Raw genomic sequence first — 21480 nt, 5'->3', positions numbered from 1 at the left:
GTGTATCAGTCTTATAGGGTTGGCTGTTGGAAGGGAGAGGGTGAGTGGTTTATCAAGAACTGACTTTATTGGTTGAGTGTATCAGTCTTATAGGGTTGGCTGTTGGAAGGGAGAGGGTGAGTGGTTTATCAAGAACTGACTTTATTGGTTGAGTGTATCAGTCTTATAGGGTTGGCTGTTGGAAGTGAGAGGGTGAGTGGTTTATCAAGAACTGACTTTATTGGTTGAGTGTATCAGTCTTATAGGGTTGGCTGTTGGAAGGGAGAGGGTGCGTGGTTTATCAAGAACTGACTTTATTGGTTGAGTGTATCAGTGTATCAGAACTCTTATTGGGAGTGTGGTCTTATAGGGTGGCTGTTGGAAGGGAGGGTGAGTGGTTTATCAAGAACTGACTTTGTTGGTTGAGTGTATCAGTCTTATAGGGTTGGCTGTTGGAAGGGAGAGGGTGAGTGGTTTATCAAGAACTGACTTTATTGGTTGAGTGTATCAGTCTTATAGGGTTGGCTGTTGGAAGGGAGAGGGTGAGTGGTTTATCAAGAACTGACTTGATTGGTTGAGTGTATCAGTCTTATAGGGTTGGCTGTTGGAAGGGAGAGGGTGAGTGGTTTATCAAGAACTGACTTTATTGGTTGAGTGTATCAGTCTTATAGGGTTGGCTGTTGGAAGGGAGAGGGTGAGTGGTTTATCAAGAACTGACTTTGTTGGTTGAGTGTATCAGTCTTATAGGGTTGGCTGTTGGAAGGAGAGGGTGAGTGGTTTATCAAGAACTGACTTTGTTGGTTGAGTGTATCAGTCTTATAGGGTTGGCTGTTGGAAGGAGAGGGTGAGTGGTTTATCAAGAACTGACTTTGTTGGTTGAGTGTGTCATCAGTCTTGGCTAGGGAGAGGTGCTGTTGGAAGGGAGAGGGTGGCTGTTGGAGTGGTTTATCAAGAACTGACTTTGTTGGTTGGCTGTTGGAAGTGTTTATCAAGTCTTATAGGTTGAGTGTATCAGCTGTTGGAAGGCTGTTGGAGGAGAGGGTGAGTGGTTTATCAAGAACTGACTTTGTTGGTTGAGTGTATCAGTCTTATAGGGTTGGCTGTTGGAAGGGAGAGGGTGAGTGGTTTATCAAGAACTGACTTTGTTGGTTGAGTGTGTCAGTCTTATAGGGTTGGCTGTTGGAAGGAGAGGGTGAGTGGTTTATCAAGAACTGACTTTGATTGGTTGAGTGTATCAGTCTTATAGGGTTGGCTGTTGGAAGGAGAGGGTGAGTGGTTTATCAAGAACTGACTTGATTGGTTGAGTGTATCAGTCTTATAGGGTTGGCTGTTGGAAGGGAGAGGGTGAGTGGTTTATCAAGAACTGACTTGATTGATTGAGTGTATCAGTCTTATAGGGTTGGCTGTTGGAAGGGAGAGGGTGAGTGGTTTATCAAGAACTGACTTTGTTGGTTGAGTGTATCAGTCTTATAGGGTTGGCTGTTGGAAGGAGAGGGTGAGTGGTTTATCAAGAACTGACTTGGATTGGTTGAGTGTATCAGTCTTATAGGGTTGGCTGTTGGAAGGAGAGGGTTGGTTTATCAAGAAGTTGTTGATCAGTGTATCAGTATAGGGTTGGCTGTTGGAAGGGAGAGGGTGAGTGGTTTATCAAGAACTGACTTTGTTGGTTGAGTGTATCAGTCTTATAGGGTTGGCTGTTGGAAGGGAGAGGGTGAGTGGTTTATCAAGAACTGACTTTGTTGGTTGAGTGTATCAGTCTTATAGGGTTGGCTGTTGGAAGGAGAGGGTGAGTGGTTTATCAAGAACTGACTTTATTGGTTGAGTGTATCAGTCTTATAGGGTTGGCTGTTGGAAGGAGAGGGTGAGTGGTTTATCAAGAACTGACTTTATTGATTGAGTGTATCAGTCTTATAGGGTTGGCTGTTGGAAGGAGAGGGTGAGTGGTTTATCAAGAACTGACTTTGTTGGTTGGAGTGTATCAGTCTTATAGGGTTGGCTGTTGGAAGAGAGAGGGTGAGTGGTTTATCAAGAACTGACTTTATTGGTTGAGTGTATCAGTCTTATAGGGTTGGCTGTTGGAAGGAGAGGGTGAGTGGTTTATCAAGAACTGACTTTGTTGGTTGAGTGTATCAGTCTTATAGGGTTGGCTTGTTGGAAGAGAGTCTTATAGGGTTGGCTGTTGGAAGGAGAGGGTGAGTGGTTTATCAAGAACTGACTTGATTGGTTGAGTGTATCAGTCTTATAGGGTTGGCTGTTGGAAGGGAGAGGGTGCGTGGTTTATCAAGAACTGACTTTGTTGGTTGAGTGTGTCAGTCTTATAGGGTTGGCTGTTGGAAGGGAGAGGGTGAGTGGTTTATCAAGAACTGACTTGATTGATTGAGTGTATCAGTCTTATAGGGTTGGCTGTTGGAAGGGAGAGGGGTGAGTGGTTTATCAAGAACTGACTTGATTGATTGAGTGTATCAGTCTTATAGGGTTGGCTGTTGGAAGGAGAGGGTGAAGTGGTTTATCAAGAACTGACTTGATTGATTGAGTGTATCAGTCTTATAGGGTTGGCTGTTGGAAGGGAGAGGGTGAGTGGTTTATCAAGAACTGACTTGATTGATTGAGTGTATCAGTCTTATAGGGTTGGCTGTTGGAAGGGAGAGGGTGAGTGGTTTATCAAGAACTGACTTGATTGATTGAGTGTATCAGTCTTATAGGGTTGGCTGTTGGAAGGGAGAGGGTGAGTGGTTTATCAAGAACTGACTTGATTGATTGAGTGTATCAGTCTTATAGGGTTGGCTGTTGGAAGGGAGAGGGTGAGTGGTTTATCAAGAACTGACTTGATTGATTGAGTGTATCAGTCTTATAGGGTTGGCTGTTGGAAGGGAGAGGGTGAGTGGTTTATCAAGAACTGACTTTGAAGGGAGAGGGTTGGTTGAGTGTATGAGTATCTTCTTATAGGGTTGGCTGTTGGAAGGGAGAGGGTGAGTGGTTTATCAAGAACTGACTTGATTGATTGAGTGTATCAGTCTTATAGGGTTGGCTGTTGGAAGGGAGAGGGTGAGTGGTTTATCAAGAACTGACTTTATTGGTTGAGTGTATCAGTCTTATAGGGTTGGCTGTTGGAAGGGAGAGGGTGAGTGGTTTATCAAGAACTGACTTGATTGGTTGAGTGTGTCAGTCTTATAGGGTTGGCTGTTGGAAGGGAGAGGGTGCGTGGTTTATCAAGAACTGACTTTGTTGGTTGAGTGTGTCAGTCTTATAGGGTTGGCTGTTGGAAGGGAGAGGGTGAGTGGTTTATCAAGAACTGACTTTATTGGTTGCGTCCAGAGGGCTAGTGTCCTCAGAGCTTTAGGCTGCTTTAGCTGATTAAGATTATTCTGTCTTTTTACATTTTCTTTTATTTTAATAAGCTCAAATTGTAGCAAAGTTTAGGTATTGATATCTGGTTTAGGATTATTAACCTCAATGAAGATTGTCAGTATCAGATATTTACTTGTCAAATTTGTTTTAACATCCATCCAGTTCAAGTTTTCAATCCGATAGCTAGATTTTAGAACAAGTAGTATCCGGTGATGTTACATGTGTGTTTGTGGTCTTCAGTTTATGCAGGACTGTAACGATGTGATGCAGCTGCTGTTGAAGACACAAATGGACCAGGAGGAAATGGCGGACGATGACCCACAGGTGAGGATTTATCGGCACATCATGATTCAAGCTGTCAAAATTATATGACCCAACTCACTCACCTTAAATTCGGAATACAACCTCCTCGTTACACGCCGCCACTACTAAGTTGCAATTGTGAAAACGAAGAGAGCCCATACATCCTTTATTCCATGTACCATAACTCTTTTAAATATATGTGAAAATACCTAAACTCATGATTTTATGTAAATATGTTACGTGTTTGTATCTGATGTGACCGCAGCTCTGTTGATGTAACACAAATTCCTGAAAAGGCAATAAAGTATTGTTCTAGTCTAGTCTAGTCTAAAACTGCAGACCATTTGTGTTTATCTTTTCAGATATCATACATGATCTCAGCGTGGGCAAGAATGTGTAAGATATTGGGGAAGGATTTCCAGCAGTACCTGCCACTTGTGATGGGGCCAGTGCTCAAGGCAGCCTCTCTTAAACCTGAGGTTGCAGTTGTTGATAGTACGTAACTTTGTCACTTAGTCAGTCTTAGTATCATGTATTTGTTACATGGGCATGCATGATGTACAGATAACAGTGCAACCATCCATTAATCATAATGTAAAACAAAACGTGTTCACAGTTTCGTCAGTCCTTACAAAATTGCCACAAATGACAAAAACAAACTTGAAGTTTTATTTGAACTCGTAATGCCATGCTTTCAGCCCAATATTTCTTTGAGCTGTCCTCTTCAAAATTGAAGGGGCCTATAGTTTCTTTTGACATCATTCCAACTAGTGATGCAAAGTATTGAGAGAAAAGGATGTGTATTCTGTGACAAATAAGACCAGCCATTTTGTTGAGACAGAAAATGGGGTTGGAATGAGCCTTGCTGGGGAAATGATGATGTGCTGTGTTTCAGGTGAAGACATGAAAGCCATGGAGAATGACTCGGACTGGCAGTTCGTTACTCTTGGGGATCAGGTGAGATCAATTTGTATTTAGCCTCTTTTTCAGGCCAGATGCCAAGGGGATTCATTGTTTGAATTGCCCCTCACAGCCTGGGCTTGTCCTGCAAGGGAACTGGTTGTTAGGCTTGATGACTTGGTTGATAGTCATAACCTGACACTGTTTATAGTTGTTCATGATATCAATCACTGGTTTGTCTGGTCCAGTCTTGACTACAGCCTGGAATATTAAACAATAACACACTCATATCTGATAAATGGTCCAAGTCGCTTCACCTGTAAGACATTAACAAGCAAGACTTTGTGACAGTGACTGCATGTCATTGTCATGCTGCTTTCAGTTGCTGGCTTGTACAGGGTCATTTTGAATCTCATGACTTGTGATTTCAATTTCCACTTGAATTCTCTTGCAGCAAAGTTTTGGTATTCGGACAGCAGGCCTGGAAGAGAAGGCAACAGCCTGTCAGATGCTGGTGTGTTACGCAAGGGAGCTGGATGAGGCATTTGCTCCATACACAGAGGAAGTTGTCAAGACACTAGTACCACTTCTCAAGTTCTACTTTCACGATGGTATCCTTCCTCATCAAGCCGGAGCTTCATGCTGCTTGTGTCTGGAACAATCAGGATTATATACTAATTTGACAAACCAGAGTATTTTGGAGACCAAGTTCTGCATGAAAAGAAACAAAAACATTGATCAGATCGACAGAATATAACGTATATTACCATCTATAAGCCGACCCCATAGATAAGCCGACCCCCAAACTTGACCCTTAAAATCAGTGACAACTGGCAGTTACCAATAATTATAACTTTGTCCACATTATTCAAAGAATTCACAATCATATTGCGTCTACTCACGCCTCGAAATGAAGTGTAGTTGACAGAAAATGGATAATATATTTTGTTTCGCTAAACATCATACTTATTGTAGCTGGATGATCACATGTCAACAAACTGGCTTGCTTCTTTTACCCCATTCCATGTGCGTACAACTTCCGCTTACGACCTCGTTTTCCATGGACTACTAGTTTACAGTACCATCGGTAAATATGTGTGAAATCTGACAGTCATCAGTAAAATATAATACAGAACACTGTTATTCAACCCAAACAAATATATCCTAGCATTGCGTAATTTTAATTAGTTTATTTGTTCTATAAATGTAAAATATATATAATCAACACTAAGGTTATACGGACCCTCATGAATGTGGTAAGCGGAAGTTGTACGCACATGGAATGGGGTCAAATAAGCAAGACATTTAAATTCATCCCGTTATTTTATTGTGCATGTTTGAAATTGATCGTCGGGAAACGTGTGCACAGCTGATTGCAATTTCCGGCTCAAATATTCACGGTAATCTTAATCCCTGCAAATAATAAAATTCCCAGTAAAAACAACTTAGAACTTTAAAGGTAAATAATCTTGTCTAGTGATGTTTATTGCAAATTTTGACGTCTTTACTGACAAGTTGTCTTCTGTTTGCTCATGCGAAGTGATACAATGTTGTTTTCTTACCCCTGGAAAATAGTTTGACGAAGCATAACTCATAGATAAGCCGACCCCCTTCTACAGACTGCTTTTCTTTATCCTCCAAATTCGGCTTATAGACGGTAATATACGGTATATTTAATGGTAGTACATGTAGGGCTTATATATGAAGTCTAAGACCCTGTTACTGAAAGTGACTGAGTGCTGTGACTATTATACTTCTATATGAGAGTATGGGAGTAATGATTATCTAAGTGCCATGATCGCGTTGTGAAACCTGGCCCTAGAAGATGTTCAAGTGTCTTTACAGACTCATTAATGTTATCAGCCATCATTTGTTTTCATTGTCGGTGATGATATATCATAGAGCCTATATTGTCTGAATATAGTGATGCTTAATGATAGGACTGAGACAATTGAAGGCATGATTTTAAATGTCGACACAAAGCTGCGACAACTACCCTTGTTTACCTCACGTGATCCCTCGGATACCAGGTCTGGCATAGTTAAGTTTTTTTAGGGGATGTTCCTACATGTTATCACCTTTAGGTAGTCAGTGTTTCAGGTAAATTAATTATTTAATTAAATGTACGTATGTACTCGGTGTTGAGCCCTGTTGCCATAATTTTTCAGTGACGCACTTTTGATTAATTCAAGAGACCTACTTTTAATTAGTACTCTTTACCTAAGGAGAAATTTTGGGGCTTGATTGGAACTTGACGAACTGATGATGCATGATCCATCAACTATTGTCCCCTGTTAGGTCAAGGTCACTCGATCACATAAACATGAAGTATGATTGAAATTTAAATCATTGGATACCTCTTTGACAGATTTTGAGTTATGATACTGTAGAACATGTATTTGATATGGATCCTTAGCGTGTAAGATGTTCGGATCGCTGCGTCAGAGAGTCTGCCGTTCCTGATCGGATGTGCCAGTATACGTGGACCAGAATACCTTGCCCAGATGTGGGACTTTATTTGTCCAAACTTGCTTAAAGCTATTGAGATTGAACCCGAGCAAACAGTACTGCCCGAGCATCTCAACTCTTTAGCAAAGGTAAGTACAGTAGTTGGAGAATATTGCACTGCAAAGAATGTAGACAGTAACCAACAAGCCATGAGGAATCATGACTTGTCTGTCCTAAGTGAATGAAGGGTGTTATGACTTTTAGTCACGATGGACCTCTAATTCGTAAGTTCTAGTGTGTTATTCTATATATTATGAGAAAAAAATGTAACTAAATTGCACTGAAGACACCCTTCTGACAGCGTGAACAACATCGTTTTTTGTTGGTTACTGAGTCATGTCGGCATAGTTGGCAATACAAAAGCATATGCTGCAGCTTTTCCACTCTTGATACCATATTCTGATTTTGAACCTTATATAAAAAAGTATATTAAACATTTAATGCAAACAAAGTGGAACGCCCAAGTAGGTATAAGCAAACTTCATGAAATTAAACAAACCTTAGGATATACCTACTTAGGATGTCAATCCAGACATGATGAAGTTGTAATGAGACGATGTCGAATTGGTCATACTCGTTTTACCCATGAGTATTTGTTGAAGGGAGAGGATCCTCCATTTTGTATCCCTTGTGATGAGAGAATCACAGTTAAGCACTATTTGCTTCACTGTGTAGAATTTTCTCTCATAAGGTATACTTACTACAAAGTTGCAAACTTACAAGATCTTTTTAGCAATGTAAATTCTCATTTAATTCTATGTTTTTTAAAAGAAATAGGATTGTACAATAGCTTTTCAATGAATGTATTTTAACTATGGTTGACGCAATTGATAACTCATATTATTATAGCAGTGCTATTAAATGGGGTTGAAGTATTGTAAAAAGATTGTCCTTTGATTATAGCATGTTAGTCTAAATGGTATTGTGGTACTTTACAGATAACCAGTATTTTATGCTCACATATTTTGACATGTTTTAATTTATGGCTAGCTTGCCTACGACTGCCAGTGGTCAATGTTATGGCTTAAATCCTGCTGGGGTTCATGCAGGAAGCCAAAGTACTGTAAGTCCCCATGATCCCCAGTAAGGTGGTCTGGCTTTGGTGACTGGTGGTAAATAGCTCGTATTTTATTGTTTTACTAAATCAAAAGAAAACAATACGCATTTGAATCGACTTGCTGCTATGTTGACAACAGCTGATCGATTGACCTCAATGCAGCGCACGTTACTAAAGGCTTTGCGATGCACGGTTTTCTCACTTCGCGTGATCACCGAGGCGAGACGGGATATGATTTTGTACTCCCTGCTTGCGGATCGTGACGGGGGGTACATGGTGTTTTATCAGTCACGTGAACCAATCAAAACTCGACATTCTTACATGAGGCTGGATAAAGTCTTTTATCAATTGAAATGGTTAGTTTTTAGATTCAAATTGTGATAACTTGCTAATGTTTTACTGTCCTTTGCGACAGATATTTCTGATAGTTAAACCAAATGTTTCTCGTCACTATATGGCCGAAAAATTGCCGATGTGACGTAAAATTTTAACTCACTCACTCACTCACCCTGACTGATATAGGTTTTTTGATGGCTACACTCAGTTTGTGTTTGCAGTAAGGTACATACATTTTTTTGTTAAAAGTTAATACAAACATTTCTCTTAGTAAAATCCCTCGGCAGAGCACCTTTTATGCTGTGTATTTGCATGAAGTGTGCATAATAGTTTGCCATTTGCTGGGTAAAAAGTACAGAATATGCAAGTGATAAATGCCTGGTCACATAGTATTTCAATTAAATATTTCAACCCATGTGACCCAAATGGAAAAACACACAAAACACTGTTTCTCATCAATTCCGACCCGTGAAGGTCCGGGTTAGAATTGATCTTCAGTATCCCATGCTTGTTGTATGAGTGGACTAATAAGATCGGATGGTTTGACACATGTCATCGTATCCCAGTTAGCAAACACTGCAAATACAGCCAGAGCTTTTGGAGAAACGTTCTATGAAACGTCGGTGATATCATAAGTCTTTTATTTGTAGAGGATAATTAAATAATGATGGAAATTTACATATGCTTTCATTGTCAGTGATGACATATCATGGAGCCATTTTCTCTGAAGATTTGTTGATGCTTAATAATAGCACTGAGATATGAAAGCCCAGTGTATCAGTTAACAATTATTTTAAAAAGCCTAAATTTTGTTCAGAATGCTGTTTTAATTTGCAGCACATGTAGAAATGTGTCACCACTGTCCAGCGGTGTGAAATTTGTTGCTTTCGTTCAGATTTTGTTTTGCTTTATTCCCGAAAACTACGTCTTGAGGATCAAAATAGTGCTTAATTTGGTAAATATCAGTCTAAGTAAACTTAGGCTCAGTATTACTCGTTACACTGCTTATGCTGAGTCTAACAAACCCTAGTAGAAGGTCGCAGCAGCTAACCTTTTCAATTGACCAATCAAACACAGCTTACCAAATCGTTGACATTTATACATACCTTTTGAACTTTTACCTCAAAAAAGTTTGCAGCCGAACGATTCTGAATGCTATTTTCCATATGATCGCTTCCCGAGTGCGCCACAACAGTGAGTAAACAGTTGCTGAAAACAGCGTTTTTGTCAATATTCAAGGGTGTCAGCTTGCAGAAATATTAGCTAATGGTAAACATGTCTTCAGAAAGCCCTAAGCGTATATACTGCAGGTCAAATATCTGTGTTTCATGCAGATTTTCCTTTGTTGTGAGATCAGTGTCGGTGACCGGGGAATTTTGTAAGTCCTGCCAAACCCTAATCACTAACCATTCTCTGATTGGTTAAATCCGTTCGGCCGTCTCGCGTTTGATTGGACTGTCATAGGTCGCTCAAAGGTTGGCTGGCACGACCTTCAGCTAGGTTTTGTTAAGACTCAGTATAGTAGTGTAATGAATAATACTGAACCTAAGTTTACTTAGACTGGGTAAATTTTGAAGTGGCGCGGATGAAATATTTTTAATGTTCCTCGGCAGCATGGCTAAAATGATAAAAAGAATACACAACATTGTCCATTTCATGGACAGTGGGATATGTTTTGACTAAGTCAAAAGGGTCGAAACCTGTTTTTGCACCCCGTCAAAATGTTTATCACTGACTCTATGAATCTCTCAGCATTACAGACGCATGGCCATTTAGAATGCCATTGTGCATGACAGGAAATACTGTTTTGGTGATTTATTGTGAGATTGATCTGGGTCTATTTCAGTGTGTGGAGAAGCTGGGCAAGGGTTGTCTGACAGACGAGTACATGAAACAGCTGGTGCAGTCTATAGACAAGCTGCTGAAGGACCACTCGTCACGGCAGGAGGAGCGACAAGGTGAGGTCTTGGGTCAGGGTGGCCTGTGTGGTGGTAGTGTGTGTTCAGGTGTGTAGGGATTCCAGATTAGAACAGATTCCTTGACAGGAACTGTTTTGACACTCAACTCCTTGACAGGAACTCCTTGACACTCAACTCACTTCCATATTCTTTGAGACGAAGACTGTTGATTGATGGTTGTCATAAGCATGTTTACTGTGTGTTGCAGAGAAGCGGAAGGATGAGGACTATGATGAACAAGTGGAAGAATCTCTTTTGGATGAGGTGAGTCAATACCTAAAACTCAGGCAACTTCTGCTTGTTGTCAGAGGAAGCTAGGCTTCAGCTGAACTGGTAACTTGATTGGTTGTGTGTCTTCGTACATTGACAGCATAGATTGTTGCGAGATTGTCTTGACCAAACTCAGTAATTTGCTGGCCGCCATCTTACAGTTGAATAATACTGTGTGCCTTCTTAAGCAAAACAACCCATCAGACACAAAAGCTTTAAAGCCTTTCTGCTAGGTTACTATCAAGTGTTTTTAAGTTTTGGGACTACTTGGTAATCTATGTCCTTTATGTCAGACGGCCAAATGGATCAGTTTTGGTAATTTATTTGAAAGTGTTGTAATGTATTCCATGGCATAATATCGATGATTGAATTACCCATTTCAGATTCAAATATTGATCAAAGTCTGTCATAGCTGGAAAAATCAGAATGTCCCATAGAACACTAAATGTAGATTACCGCACCTGACATGGTGTCTGTAATCAGACAGACTTCGTCACGAATTGAATGATGCGAAAAAGACGGGAAGAAAAGTTTAGATGTAAAGTACTCGTGGTGGTGTGAATATTCTGAGTAGTCATGAGAAGATAACATCAATGGTTCCCTTGGTTGCAGGATGATGAAGACGTGTACATACTCAGCAAGATATCCGACATCATCCATTCCTTCTTCGGGACACACAAAGACGCCCTTTCTGCCGATATTTGAACAGATCATGCCACATTTTGTCAAACTCTTGGTGAGGAACTGCATTGAATTTTAGCAGGATGCAGCAAGATCTGTAACAATTAACAGACACGTTGCTTGCAGTATTTATACTGTCCATGGGCATAGCATAATGGCAAGTTAATGACAGGACGAACTGTCAGGATCACTGGATTGGTTCATTCTTGATATACTTCCCATTTGCATAGATTCATGTAAATAATGTCAATCATTAATTTTTCTAGCACAGACCCAATTATGTACACACTGCCATCATAGTGTTTGAATATTGGTGAGTGAAGCATTATTGACAACAAACAAACAGCTTTCAGGAACCAGTGAGTACACCAGAGAGATATGTTTGTTTCAGAACCCAGCTCGGTCGTGGCCGGACAGACAGTGGGCTCTGTGTGTGTGGGACGATGTGTTGGAACACACTGGACCTGTAAGTTGATACTGACTCACATTGTATACCTGTGGGGATTAAGGGTAAGATTAGGTTTCAAGCAAGTAAGCAGCAGCGAGATATATCGTGTGGTCTGGTTTGGTAACATGGCTGATAATTTGTCCCCGAACCCTGAAGGCATTGATCGCTGTTCACTATATCGATGACTGGATACTCGGGTCTAGACACAGATATTTACAGGTTGCTTGAGTATTGCTGATTTGTCACTGTGGTATTGAGCCACTAGTGCACACTGAGAACAATAAGTCAAAGCTCTTGTCATTAAGACCCAATATTGTATTGATTCCAGCAACATTAACAAAGTTCCAGCGAAAGAAAAATTGATTTAAACAATTCACAAATTCACTGGTATTTGTACAGCCAAATTTTGTCAACTAATTTCTGCAGTCCCATAATCTGTCTCATGCTTTCATTGTCAGTGATGATATATCATAGAGCCTTTATTGTCTGAATATATTGATGCTTAATGATAGGACTGAGACTTGAAAGCAGGTAAATGTATCGAGGCCACAGACCAAGTCGGCCATGAGCTGGGTAGTTGATTGCTGGAGTATCTCCAGAGTACTCGCATCCCACATTGAGCTACCATGGTAATGACCCGACTCTATTCCTTATTGGCAGATCTCCATCAAGTATCAGGAGTTCTTCCTGAGGAATATGCTGGACTCCCTGGTAGACAAGTCCACGGAGGTGCGGCAGGCAGCAGCGTATGGCATCGGAGTCATGGCCCAGTTCGGGCAGGACGTTTATGCCGATGCTTGTGCAGGTGAGGTGGACGGTTTCATAGACGATGTTCATGATGATGAAAGAAAACTGCAAAACACAACCTTTTTTTACGCCAGCTATTTATTAACGATGTCCACATTGACCATTCAGGGATTTACTATTCCATGAATGCATTCAGTGTTAGAATGCAGAAAATGCTTTCCTGAGAACTTATACTCACTTTTATTGCCCCTTCAATTTTTTTTAAAGTTTCAAATATTTGAAACATTTCAATCGGAAGTTTTATGATTGATTAATTAGCCACAGTTCACAACAGAATTAAACAATTAATATTTTTCCTTATCCTGACTCATGCTCTTTTTGCTTGTCTTCTTCTTCTTGCGAACATAGTGGAACACTTGTATCTCCCTAATTGAAGCTCCCTTCAATGTAAAATCACTAATTAGTACTCAGCACGAGTGACCTCCCTTCCACAAGCGCGGGAACGAGGGCGCCACCTCCACCCATGTGCCTCACTCTCTCCTTCTTCGCCCAGTGAGCTGGACGTGAGAGCGCCTGTGTCTCCCGACACACTATATCCTTTGATTATATTTAGTTAGTTACCTCGTATAGACATCTATAGAGGTTTAGCTAGTATCCTTCAACAATTATATATTGATATTTAGTCGTGTTTCTACTGTTTATTCACGGGACGCCGTGTTTGTTTCAGTGGATTACGTTGATAAAAATTCTGTTCTGTTGCAGATTACGTTTTTTATTCTGCTGCTGATCCGCATTTAATATGCCCTAGTTGTACTGCGCCATGTTCATTTTATTCACGTTGCAGTTGCGGTACTAATTTATCCATTTCTGCCTTTAATAAATAATTACTTTGCGTTGAGACGCCGCAGCAGATAGGTCGCGTATGCAGAGTCTAGCCATGACTGATACACCTGAAACCCTCGCCAGTCTACTGCTGTTGGTAGACCCCCCTCCCGTCTGGTGTTCCGCTAGAGTGGTGGAGAGGCATGGGACGTAGTCCGCCGCCTCCAAGAAGCGTCCTGCTTCCCCAGACATCCCATCGTCGCAGCCGAAGACTAGAGGGTTTCTACTGCATCTCAACGCGACCTCTGAGGGGAAATCAACGAAGTCTACTTGAACTTTCTCAGCCGAGATTGTTCCCGTCATTTAGATTTGGGCCTGTATGATGATCAGCCGATCATCATACCTGATGTACATCAAAAGAATGACCGATGTCGACAACAGTGATGTCAGCGCAGATCAACATGCAGCCTGATGTACCAACGCTGATATTCTATGATCTTCCTGAGGGTCCCGTCGCTACCAACACTCAACGCAGACTTCGCACCCCCAGGGCAGCGTCGACCTCTGAGGGGAAATCAACGAAGTCTACTAGGACTTTCTCAACCGAGATTGTTCCAGCCGCTGAACTGGGCCTCTACGATGATCAGCCGATCATCATCCCCGACGACGCCACAAGAAGCTTTACCGGAGACAGCTACAGTGACATCAGCAGAGATCGCCATGCAGCCTGAGGTCTCTACACTGACGCCAGACGACTTCCTGAGGGCCCCGCCGCTAACATCGCAGAGAGGGCACCGACTAATTGCCGCAGACCATCCCAGATGAACTGTTGCGGCAAATCATGATCATGATGGAGGGCCACTACAGACTGGGAAGCAGCCAGCCCAAGGCCTGAGCCTTCGCGAAGGTTCCAACGCAGACGACACCCCAGAGGCACCCCCATCAGCGTAACAGCCACGACGAAGCCACCTTCGCTGAAGGAAGTCGCAGACCACCTCCACGAAGGACCCAGATGTACAGCCTTCGCTGGCGGCCTTCGCCGGCGGGATAGATCATCACCTGCCTCGGCTTCATCCTTAGATGCGGACTCAGACCATCAGACCTCACGGAAGCCTTCGCGAAGGTCAAATCGCCGTTCCCCAGGACCGGACGCAGAGGAAGCTTCGCGAAGGCCTTCGCGAAGGACACCTGACTACACAAGAGCTTCGCGAAGCTATCAACATTCTCCTCACAGGTCTCCGAGAAGGTCAACCCATAGACGCAGATCACCAACACGATCTCCGCTGCCGTTAACAGCGCCGATCTCTTCGTGACATCACCACGCCGATCGCCTCACAGGTCACCACACAAGTCTGCACACAAGTCTACAGTCAGGTCTCCCCGAAATCCACCCGACATAGAGATAGAAATACACAGTCCACCATCAGAAGAGCAGCAACATCTCATCAGCGATGCTGGGATAGAAAATGATGGAGGCATCATTTTCTCAGACGCTGAGATACGATATTGGATGGTAAACAACCTAGATCTCTCTTCACCTTCCAAGAGTGGCAACTCGGCGCAGACATACCTGATAAAGGAAGACGAGGCAGACGCCATCACCTTACCTCCGATCGACTTCGATTGCTTGCTGCGGTGCCACAGTATGTGGTCACAGCCTACCATAAAGCCATAACAGTTCAAACGCCAGAGGCGATGTTCTTGGCATTAATAGATCTAGAACGATCAATGAGATTCTTATCACCAGATTTCGTGTGACACGACTTCTGAAGATGATAGGATGATCTACTCGGCTCTACTTATGCAGAACCAGCAAGAACCACACCCTGTATGAAGCTAACGCCATATATTGATCGAATTCTAGGCGCTTCGCTAAGGAAGTCCCAGGCCACCTCCGCGAAGGAGCTAGAGCCTCACCAGTTACAAGGGACGCCACGGAGGAGTAGCTTCACCGACCCCACATATTGCTGAGTGCGCGGTAAAACAAAACACTCACTCACTCACTCCTGTTGAACACAGAGGTCGCTTCAGCAAGCAAGCCATATATTATATATATACTGATCGGGGCTCTGACTTCGATACCTTCGCTGAAGGTCGCGAAGGCTAAGTGGCTCCAAGTCTACCTCACACAGGAAATCTAGAATGGATACTTCGAGAGCTTCAGCGAAGTCTCCGGCGCCCACCGAGGAATTCTCCTCCAAGGTCTCCATATATTAGCCACTCGTCATATATAGCTACTTTCGTCCAGTCCGTTCAAGACATCGCATAAGTTGTCTATCAACTGTATGCCATATGCCGTCTATAAGCCTACGCGAAGACAATTGCACAGGCTATTTACAACACAAAACGTCGCTATATTAATTAATCAACGACGTTGCATAGATCTTCACAGAAATCAACCTTTCCGTATAGATTGCTAGAATATGCAATCCCGGACTACGATACGATTATCTACATGCGTGACCATTACGCAGATCTGCAGACAATTCAATATCGAAATTGAACAGCAGCCTTGTTACAGCGAGTATAACTCATAATCGTCAAAGTTTCTGAGAAGAAATATGTACAAGTTCAGCTTTAATTCTACAATTATGACGATACATTCATGTATACAGTCTACAAGCTGACAACTTGCAAGTTTATTGTACCTTTATATAAGGAAGTCGGAATTATATTCAAAACTGAAGTTACATTCACGACAGCCAGGAAAATAACCTACCCAGCATTAATATACAGAGCGAGGTATTTCGCGCCGGAGGTTTCGCGCGTTTTACCTTAACCCTCAAAACACGTGGTCACTCGGGTAACTTCGGGAAGCTACGGTGAAGACCGACGATTATGCTAATATCAACGACGGCAAGATTTTATACAAGGTTTTTTTTCCTGCTACACCGGTGACATCACAGCTGGTATTCTACAGAATCAAAATGCCTTGTTCTGATTGGACGCGTTGGACAACGACTCCACGCGAGAGGTCGATCTTAGTTCACAGTTCAAGACTTACGTTACAAGTGAAAACTATATATCAGTGAACGAGCAAGCCTCCTTACAGTCCAGTTAATCTGAACCTTCATGATTGGGCTGCTTTCTTCAGATTAGAGACCTCCCCTGTCAAGTTAGGACGAGGGCACGGCAGTCAGGCAATTTTACATAAAGTTCAATGAGGACAGACACACCGGGGTTGTGCACCTACATCGTCAAGGACTTCTCAGCGAATAACCTAGACGACGGGATACAAGTGGATCTAAATCCACAGCGTCTCAGACTACAGCTGAATTTCATAATCAAGCTACTAACACAACTAGATGGTTAGTAAACCTACTTAAACTTTCTGATTGGAGAATTAAAAACGGAAGTTTCACCCTCCAACTTGGGGATCTGAATATAGTGCTCCAACACCTCACAAGTGAGGTTTATGAACACGCCTGGATGACATACTTGGACTCCATGATACGATGATTCTATCACGATGGCCAGCAAGAGCACTGTAAATTTATCTCCACCGAAACAAACAGAAGGGAATAATACAACAGATTATTTCCTCTATCATCAACTTACGCAGAATGAAATCTCACGTACTATATCTCCGTTTGGATCAGAACTGTCATACTACGTGCATACAAGACGGATGGACCCAATCCGACCCTCCATGAGCTTTTAATACTCATGATATTAGAGCGCTAACTTCTACAATTGATCTACACAATATTATTTGAAATAATGGAGGGTTTAATTTCTGGAGATCCGATATGGTGGTTGCCAACCATTATCTGAGAGATATCACCGAGGACGTCTCAGGTATCCACCAATTCGATCCCATGGTCCTCGCACAACAGTTGACAGTTCCTCGGAGAAGATAAGTCAATCTTACAGATTTTACTTATCTTATAACAGTACTAAATAGCTACATGCTATATATAATTTGCTTAAGTTCTTTTATCATCACAGTACTATGATTATTACATCATACAATATATAAGTTAACAACTCTACAGAGTTGGTTATTATATATTTACCTTAACTTAATTATATCTTCAGCATAGTACTATACTCAGATTGTAAAAATATATAAGCTAACAAACTCTACAGAGTTTGGGGTTTATATCATATCAGTATATTAGCTAACAAACTCTAAAGAGTTTTTGCTAATTGGCTTAAGTCTCATCATATCTTAAGCAATATGGTTACATTATAACATGTATTAGCTAACAAACTCTACGGAGTTTTTGCTATTATATATGTAACTTAAGCTTATTCATATCTTAAGCGCAATACTATGTTTATATCATATAGGTATATTAGCTATCAAAACTCTAAAAGAGTTTTTTGCTATTATATATGTGGCTTAAGTTTCATCATAATTTAAGCTTTATGGTTACATTATAACTTGTATTAGCTAACAAACTCTACGGAGTTTTTGCTATTATATATGTAGCTTAAGTTTTCCTTCAAATCTTAAGCTCAATACTATGTTTATATCATATAAGTATATTAGCTAACAAACTCTACGGAGTTTTTGCTATTATATATGTAGCTTAAGGTTTCCTTCAAAGCTCAATACTATGTTTATATCATATAAGTATAGTAGCTAACAAACTCTACGGAGTGTTTGCTATTATATATGTAGCTTTAGGTTTCCTTCATAAACTCAATACTAGGTTTATATCATATAAGTATTTTAGCTAACAAACTCTAAAGGGTTTTTTGCTATTATACAATTAGCTTAAGTTTCATCATATCTTAAGCAGTATGGTTACATTATAAAATGTATTAGCTAACAAAACTCTACGGAGTTTTGCTATTATATATATAGCTTAAGTTTAATTATATCTTAAGCTCAGTACTATGGTTATAACATAAAAGTATATTAGTTAATAAACTCTAAGGAGTTTTTTGCTATATACATTTAGCTTAAGTCTAATCTTATCTTAAGCTTAGTACTATGGTTACATTATAAATCTATAAGCTAATAAACTCTACAGAGTTTTGGCTATTATATATGTAGCTTAAGTTAATTATATCTTAAGCACAGTACTATACTCATATTTTAAAAATATATTAGCTAACAAACTCTACAGAGTTTTGCTATTATATAGGTAGCTAAAGCTTATTCATATCTTAAGCTCAGCACTATGTCTATATCATATAAGTACATTAACTAACAAACTCTAAAAGAGTTTTGCTATTATATAATTAGCTTAAGTTTAATCATATCTTAAGCTTAGTACTATGTTTATATTTTAAAGTAATTTAGCTAACAAACTCTAAGGAGTTTATACTAGCATATTAACAAGCTTAAGTCTATTAGTCTTAAGCATTGTATTAATGTTATAAATACTTTATCATAATAAGTACATTGTAATAACCTTTATATGGCAGCTGATAAGTTAGCAGCAGGAAGTCATCAGTTCAGTACCTTTATGAAGTTCCCATAGGGTTATTACAATCATCACAGTTCAAATCACTAATTATTAAAATCCAAAGTATTATATATTCCCACCTCCCTTTCCGTCGGATGCTACAAGCAAAAAGAGCATGAGTCAGGATAAGGAAAAATATGTAATTTTTAGAGTAAAATTGATATTTTATACTTATCCTGACTCATGAGGTAAGCCCTCCCATCCTCCCCACATAACACTTTGGATTTCCCTGTAAATTCAAATGTTGGGCTCAGTATATGAGGAGAGAGTGAGGCACATGGGTGGAGGTGGCGCGCCCTCGTTCCCGCGCTTGTGGAAGGGAGGTCACTCGTGCTGAGTACTAATTAGTGATTTTACATTGAAGGGAGCTTCAATTAGGGAGATACAAGTGTTCCACTATGTTCGCAAGAAGAAGAAGACAAGCAAAAAGAGCATGAGTCAGGATAAGTATAAAATATCAATTTTACTCTAAAAATTACATTCTTTTACATCATTCAACAGTTTTGAGTTACACGTCGACACAAATTAAGGTTTCTGTCGTTGAAACGCTTTCATTGTCGGTGATGATATATCATGGAGCCTATAATAAGTCTTGCCCATGTCCTCATAAATCACAGTACAATAATTGAAAAATTACAAAATGGCGACAAACCCAATCAGTACTCAACATTTGAACAGTGAAACGTAATACACAGTGATTTGTTTGTATGCAAATGACATTAGGATTTGAATCCACCAAGCTTGCAATAGCGTGTTCAGTACAAATTTGATTGAAATCTGATCTTTTGCTCCAATTTGGTTCTTCTCAGTTTGAATAAATAGTGGAGGTGTGATGATACAGAAATTTCACGATACATATCAAGATATGTATCACAATATCTGGGAACGATTCCATTCAGTGCATGTCACAATATGCTATCTTTAGTTATTCCTTTATAAAAGTATCTTTTGATTGGAAGTAACAGTGTAAATTTTAATATATCCATAGATTTCTAGTGACAATTTTATGGTCAACAATAGATATCACAATACAAAGAAACGTATCTATGTATTTATCGTCAGATAAAGTATCACAATTATTGATACTACGATATATCTTCACAGCTCTATTATATAGGCGGTGGAACCCTGAGTGAAATTTGACTGCCCAATGACAATGTGTCAGAGTAAGTCAAATGTCAGCTTTCTAAAGGAGCCTGCTTCATGTCTTTACCATCTTGGTTGTAAGTTATGGTACTCTGAAACAACAGGTTGAGTGAGATATTAAAGGGGTAGCTGGGGTACCTATATTCCTATCAGAACTCCCCTCAATATGTACTTTCTCATGTTGTATAAAGTTATACGTTTACGTCCATGCCAGAAATTGGCCACTGTTCTAGTTCTAAACTCATCTTTGACATGCAGTGAATTGCTTATGTTGTCGGTGATGATATATCATAGAGCCTTTATTGACTGAATATACTGATGCTTAATGATAGGACTGAGACAACTAGAACGTGAAACCACAGATATTTGTTTTCAGCATTTTACCTTGAGACTGCAGTCACTAATTACTGGTTTCAGTTTTCAGTTTCTGGAGCAGCACTCTTAGGGACCATTCATAATTTATGGCTAGGCAGTGTGATGATGATTTTTAAGGAGAAGCATGTACAGTACAACCAGAAATTATTGAGAATTTAAAGATTGTAATTTTTAAAATTTATTTCACTCATTACTCACTTATTAATGTGAATATTAGCAGAACATAACTCCAGATTCAAAGACAGGTGAACAGTTAGTATTTTGTCAAGTCACCATGGGCAGCAATGCAGGCTTCAATACGGCGGGGCATACTACTGATCAAAGAAGTTAGAAAGTCGTGGTCCGATATTAGGACAGCATGCTGTCCCAATATCGGACCACCTCTTCTTTCATTTCAGCAATATTTGTCAGATTTTTCTTATTGACACTTTCCTTCACAAGTCCCCAAACATTTTCTATTGGATTTAGGTCAGGGCTATAGCTTGGCCAATCTAATAATGTCATATTTTGGGTCCGAAACCAGGCCTGTGAATGCTTTGAACGATGTTTTGGGTCGTTGTCCTGCTGGAAAATAAAAAAAATTTCCATAGAACACGTGAGCAGATGGAAGTAAATGTCCCTCGAGAATATCTGTGTACTGCTCACTGTTCATATTCCCTTCAAATACACAGAGGGGCGTTGCCCCTAACACAGATATGCGCAGGGCCCAGTCAATTTTGGTGACCTTCATTTAATTTTCAAGGTCATGGAGACACTTTGAAGGTTTCAGCATATTAACCTGCATGTTATGCTTGTCAGCTAGATACCTCAAGAACCATTCACTGGAGTTTCTTCATATGTGACACCAAGATTCATCTAGGGAAGGCGTGGGGCCCAGTCAAATTTGGTGACCTTCACATAATTTTCAGGGTCACGATGACACTTTGAAGATTTCAGCATGTTAACCTGAATTGTCAGCAAGATATTTCAAGAACGGTTAACTTGATTTTCTTCATAGACTTTCAAGACTTCCGTTGAATGTTTTTCAATAAGCAATTTCTTTAGTACTATTTTTGCATATTTCATACACTATGACATTCATGTCGAGGTCAAAGTCAGTCTTGAAAATATGTGTGTGTGTTTGAACAGGTAAAGCTATATGATATCAAGAGAGGTTGACTAGTCATGTTTTTGTTGACATTT

The 21480-nt window shown here is 40.4% G+C and overlaps 1 protein-coding gene across 1 annotated transcript in view; it reads left to right on the top strand.

Moving 5' to 3' along the window:
- LOC124277323 (importin-5-like) overlaps positions 1 to 21480 on the top strand; it is a 42884-nt gene that overhangs the window by 11140 nt on the left and 10264 nt on the right. The window contains 11 exon segments of the mRNA XM_046712980.1: positions 3568 to 3651; positions 3993 to 4125; positions 4526 to 4587; positions 4985 to 5141; positions 6955 to 7127; positions 10278 to 10389; positions 10598 to 10653; positions 11272 to 11349; positions 11351 to 11395; positions 11732 to 11806; positions 12449 to 12593. Coding sequence (XP_046568936.1) covers positions 3568 to 3651; positions 3993 to 4125; positions 4526 to 4587; positions 4985 to 5141; positions 6955 to 7127; positions 10278 to 10389; positions 10598 to 10653; positions 11272 to 11349; positions 11351 to 11395; positions 11732 to 11806; positions 12449 to 12593 — 1120 coding nt within the window.

This window comes from Haliotis rubra, unplaced genomic scaffold, assembly GCF_003918875.1.
Source record: "Haliotis rubra isolate DU_JTF1 unplaced genomic scaffold, ASM391887v1 Scf22, whole genome shotgun sequence".
Classification (NCBI taxonomy): domain Eukaryota; kingdom Metazoa; phylum Mollusca; class Gastropoda; order Lepetellida; family Haliotidae; genus Haliotis; species Haliotis rubra.
Note: the sequence above shows the minus strand (reverse complement) of the source record. Positions and strands in the feature narration are given on the sequence as shown.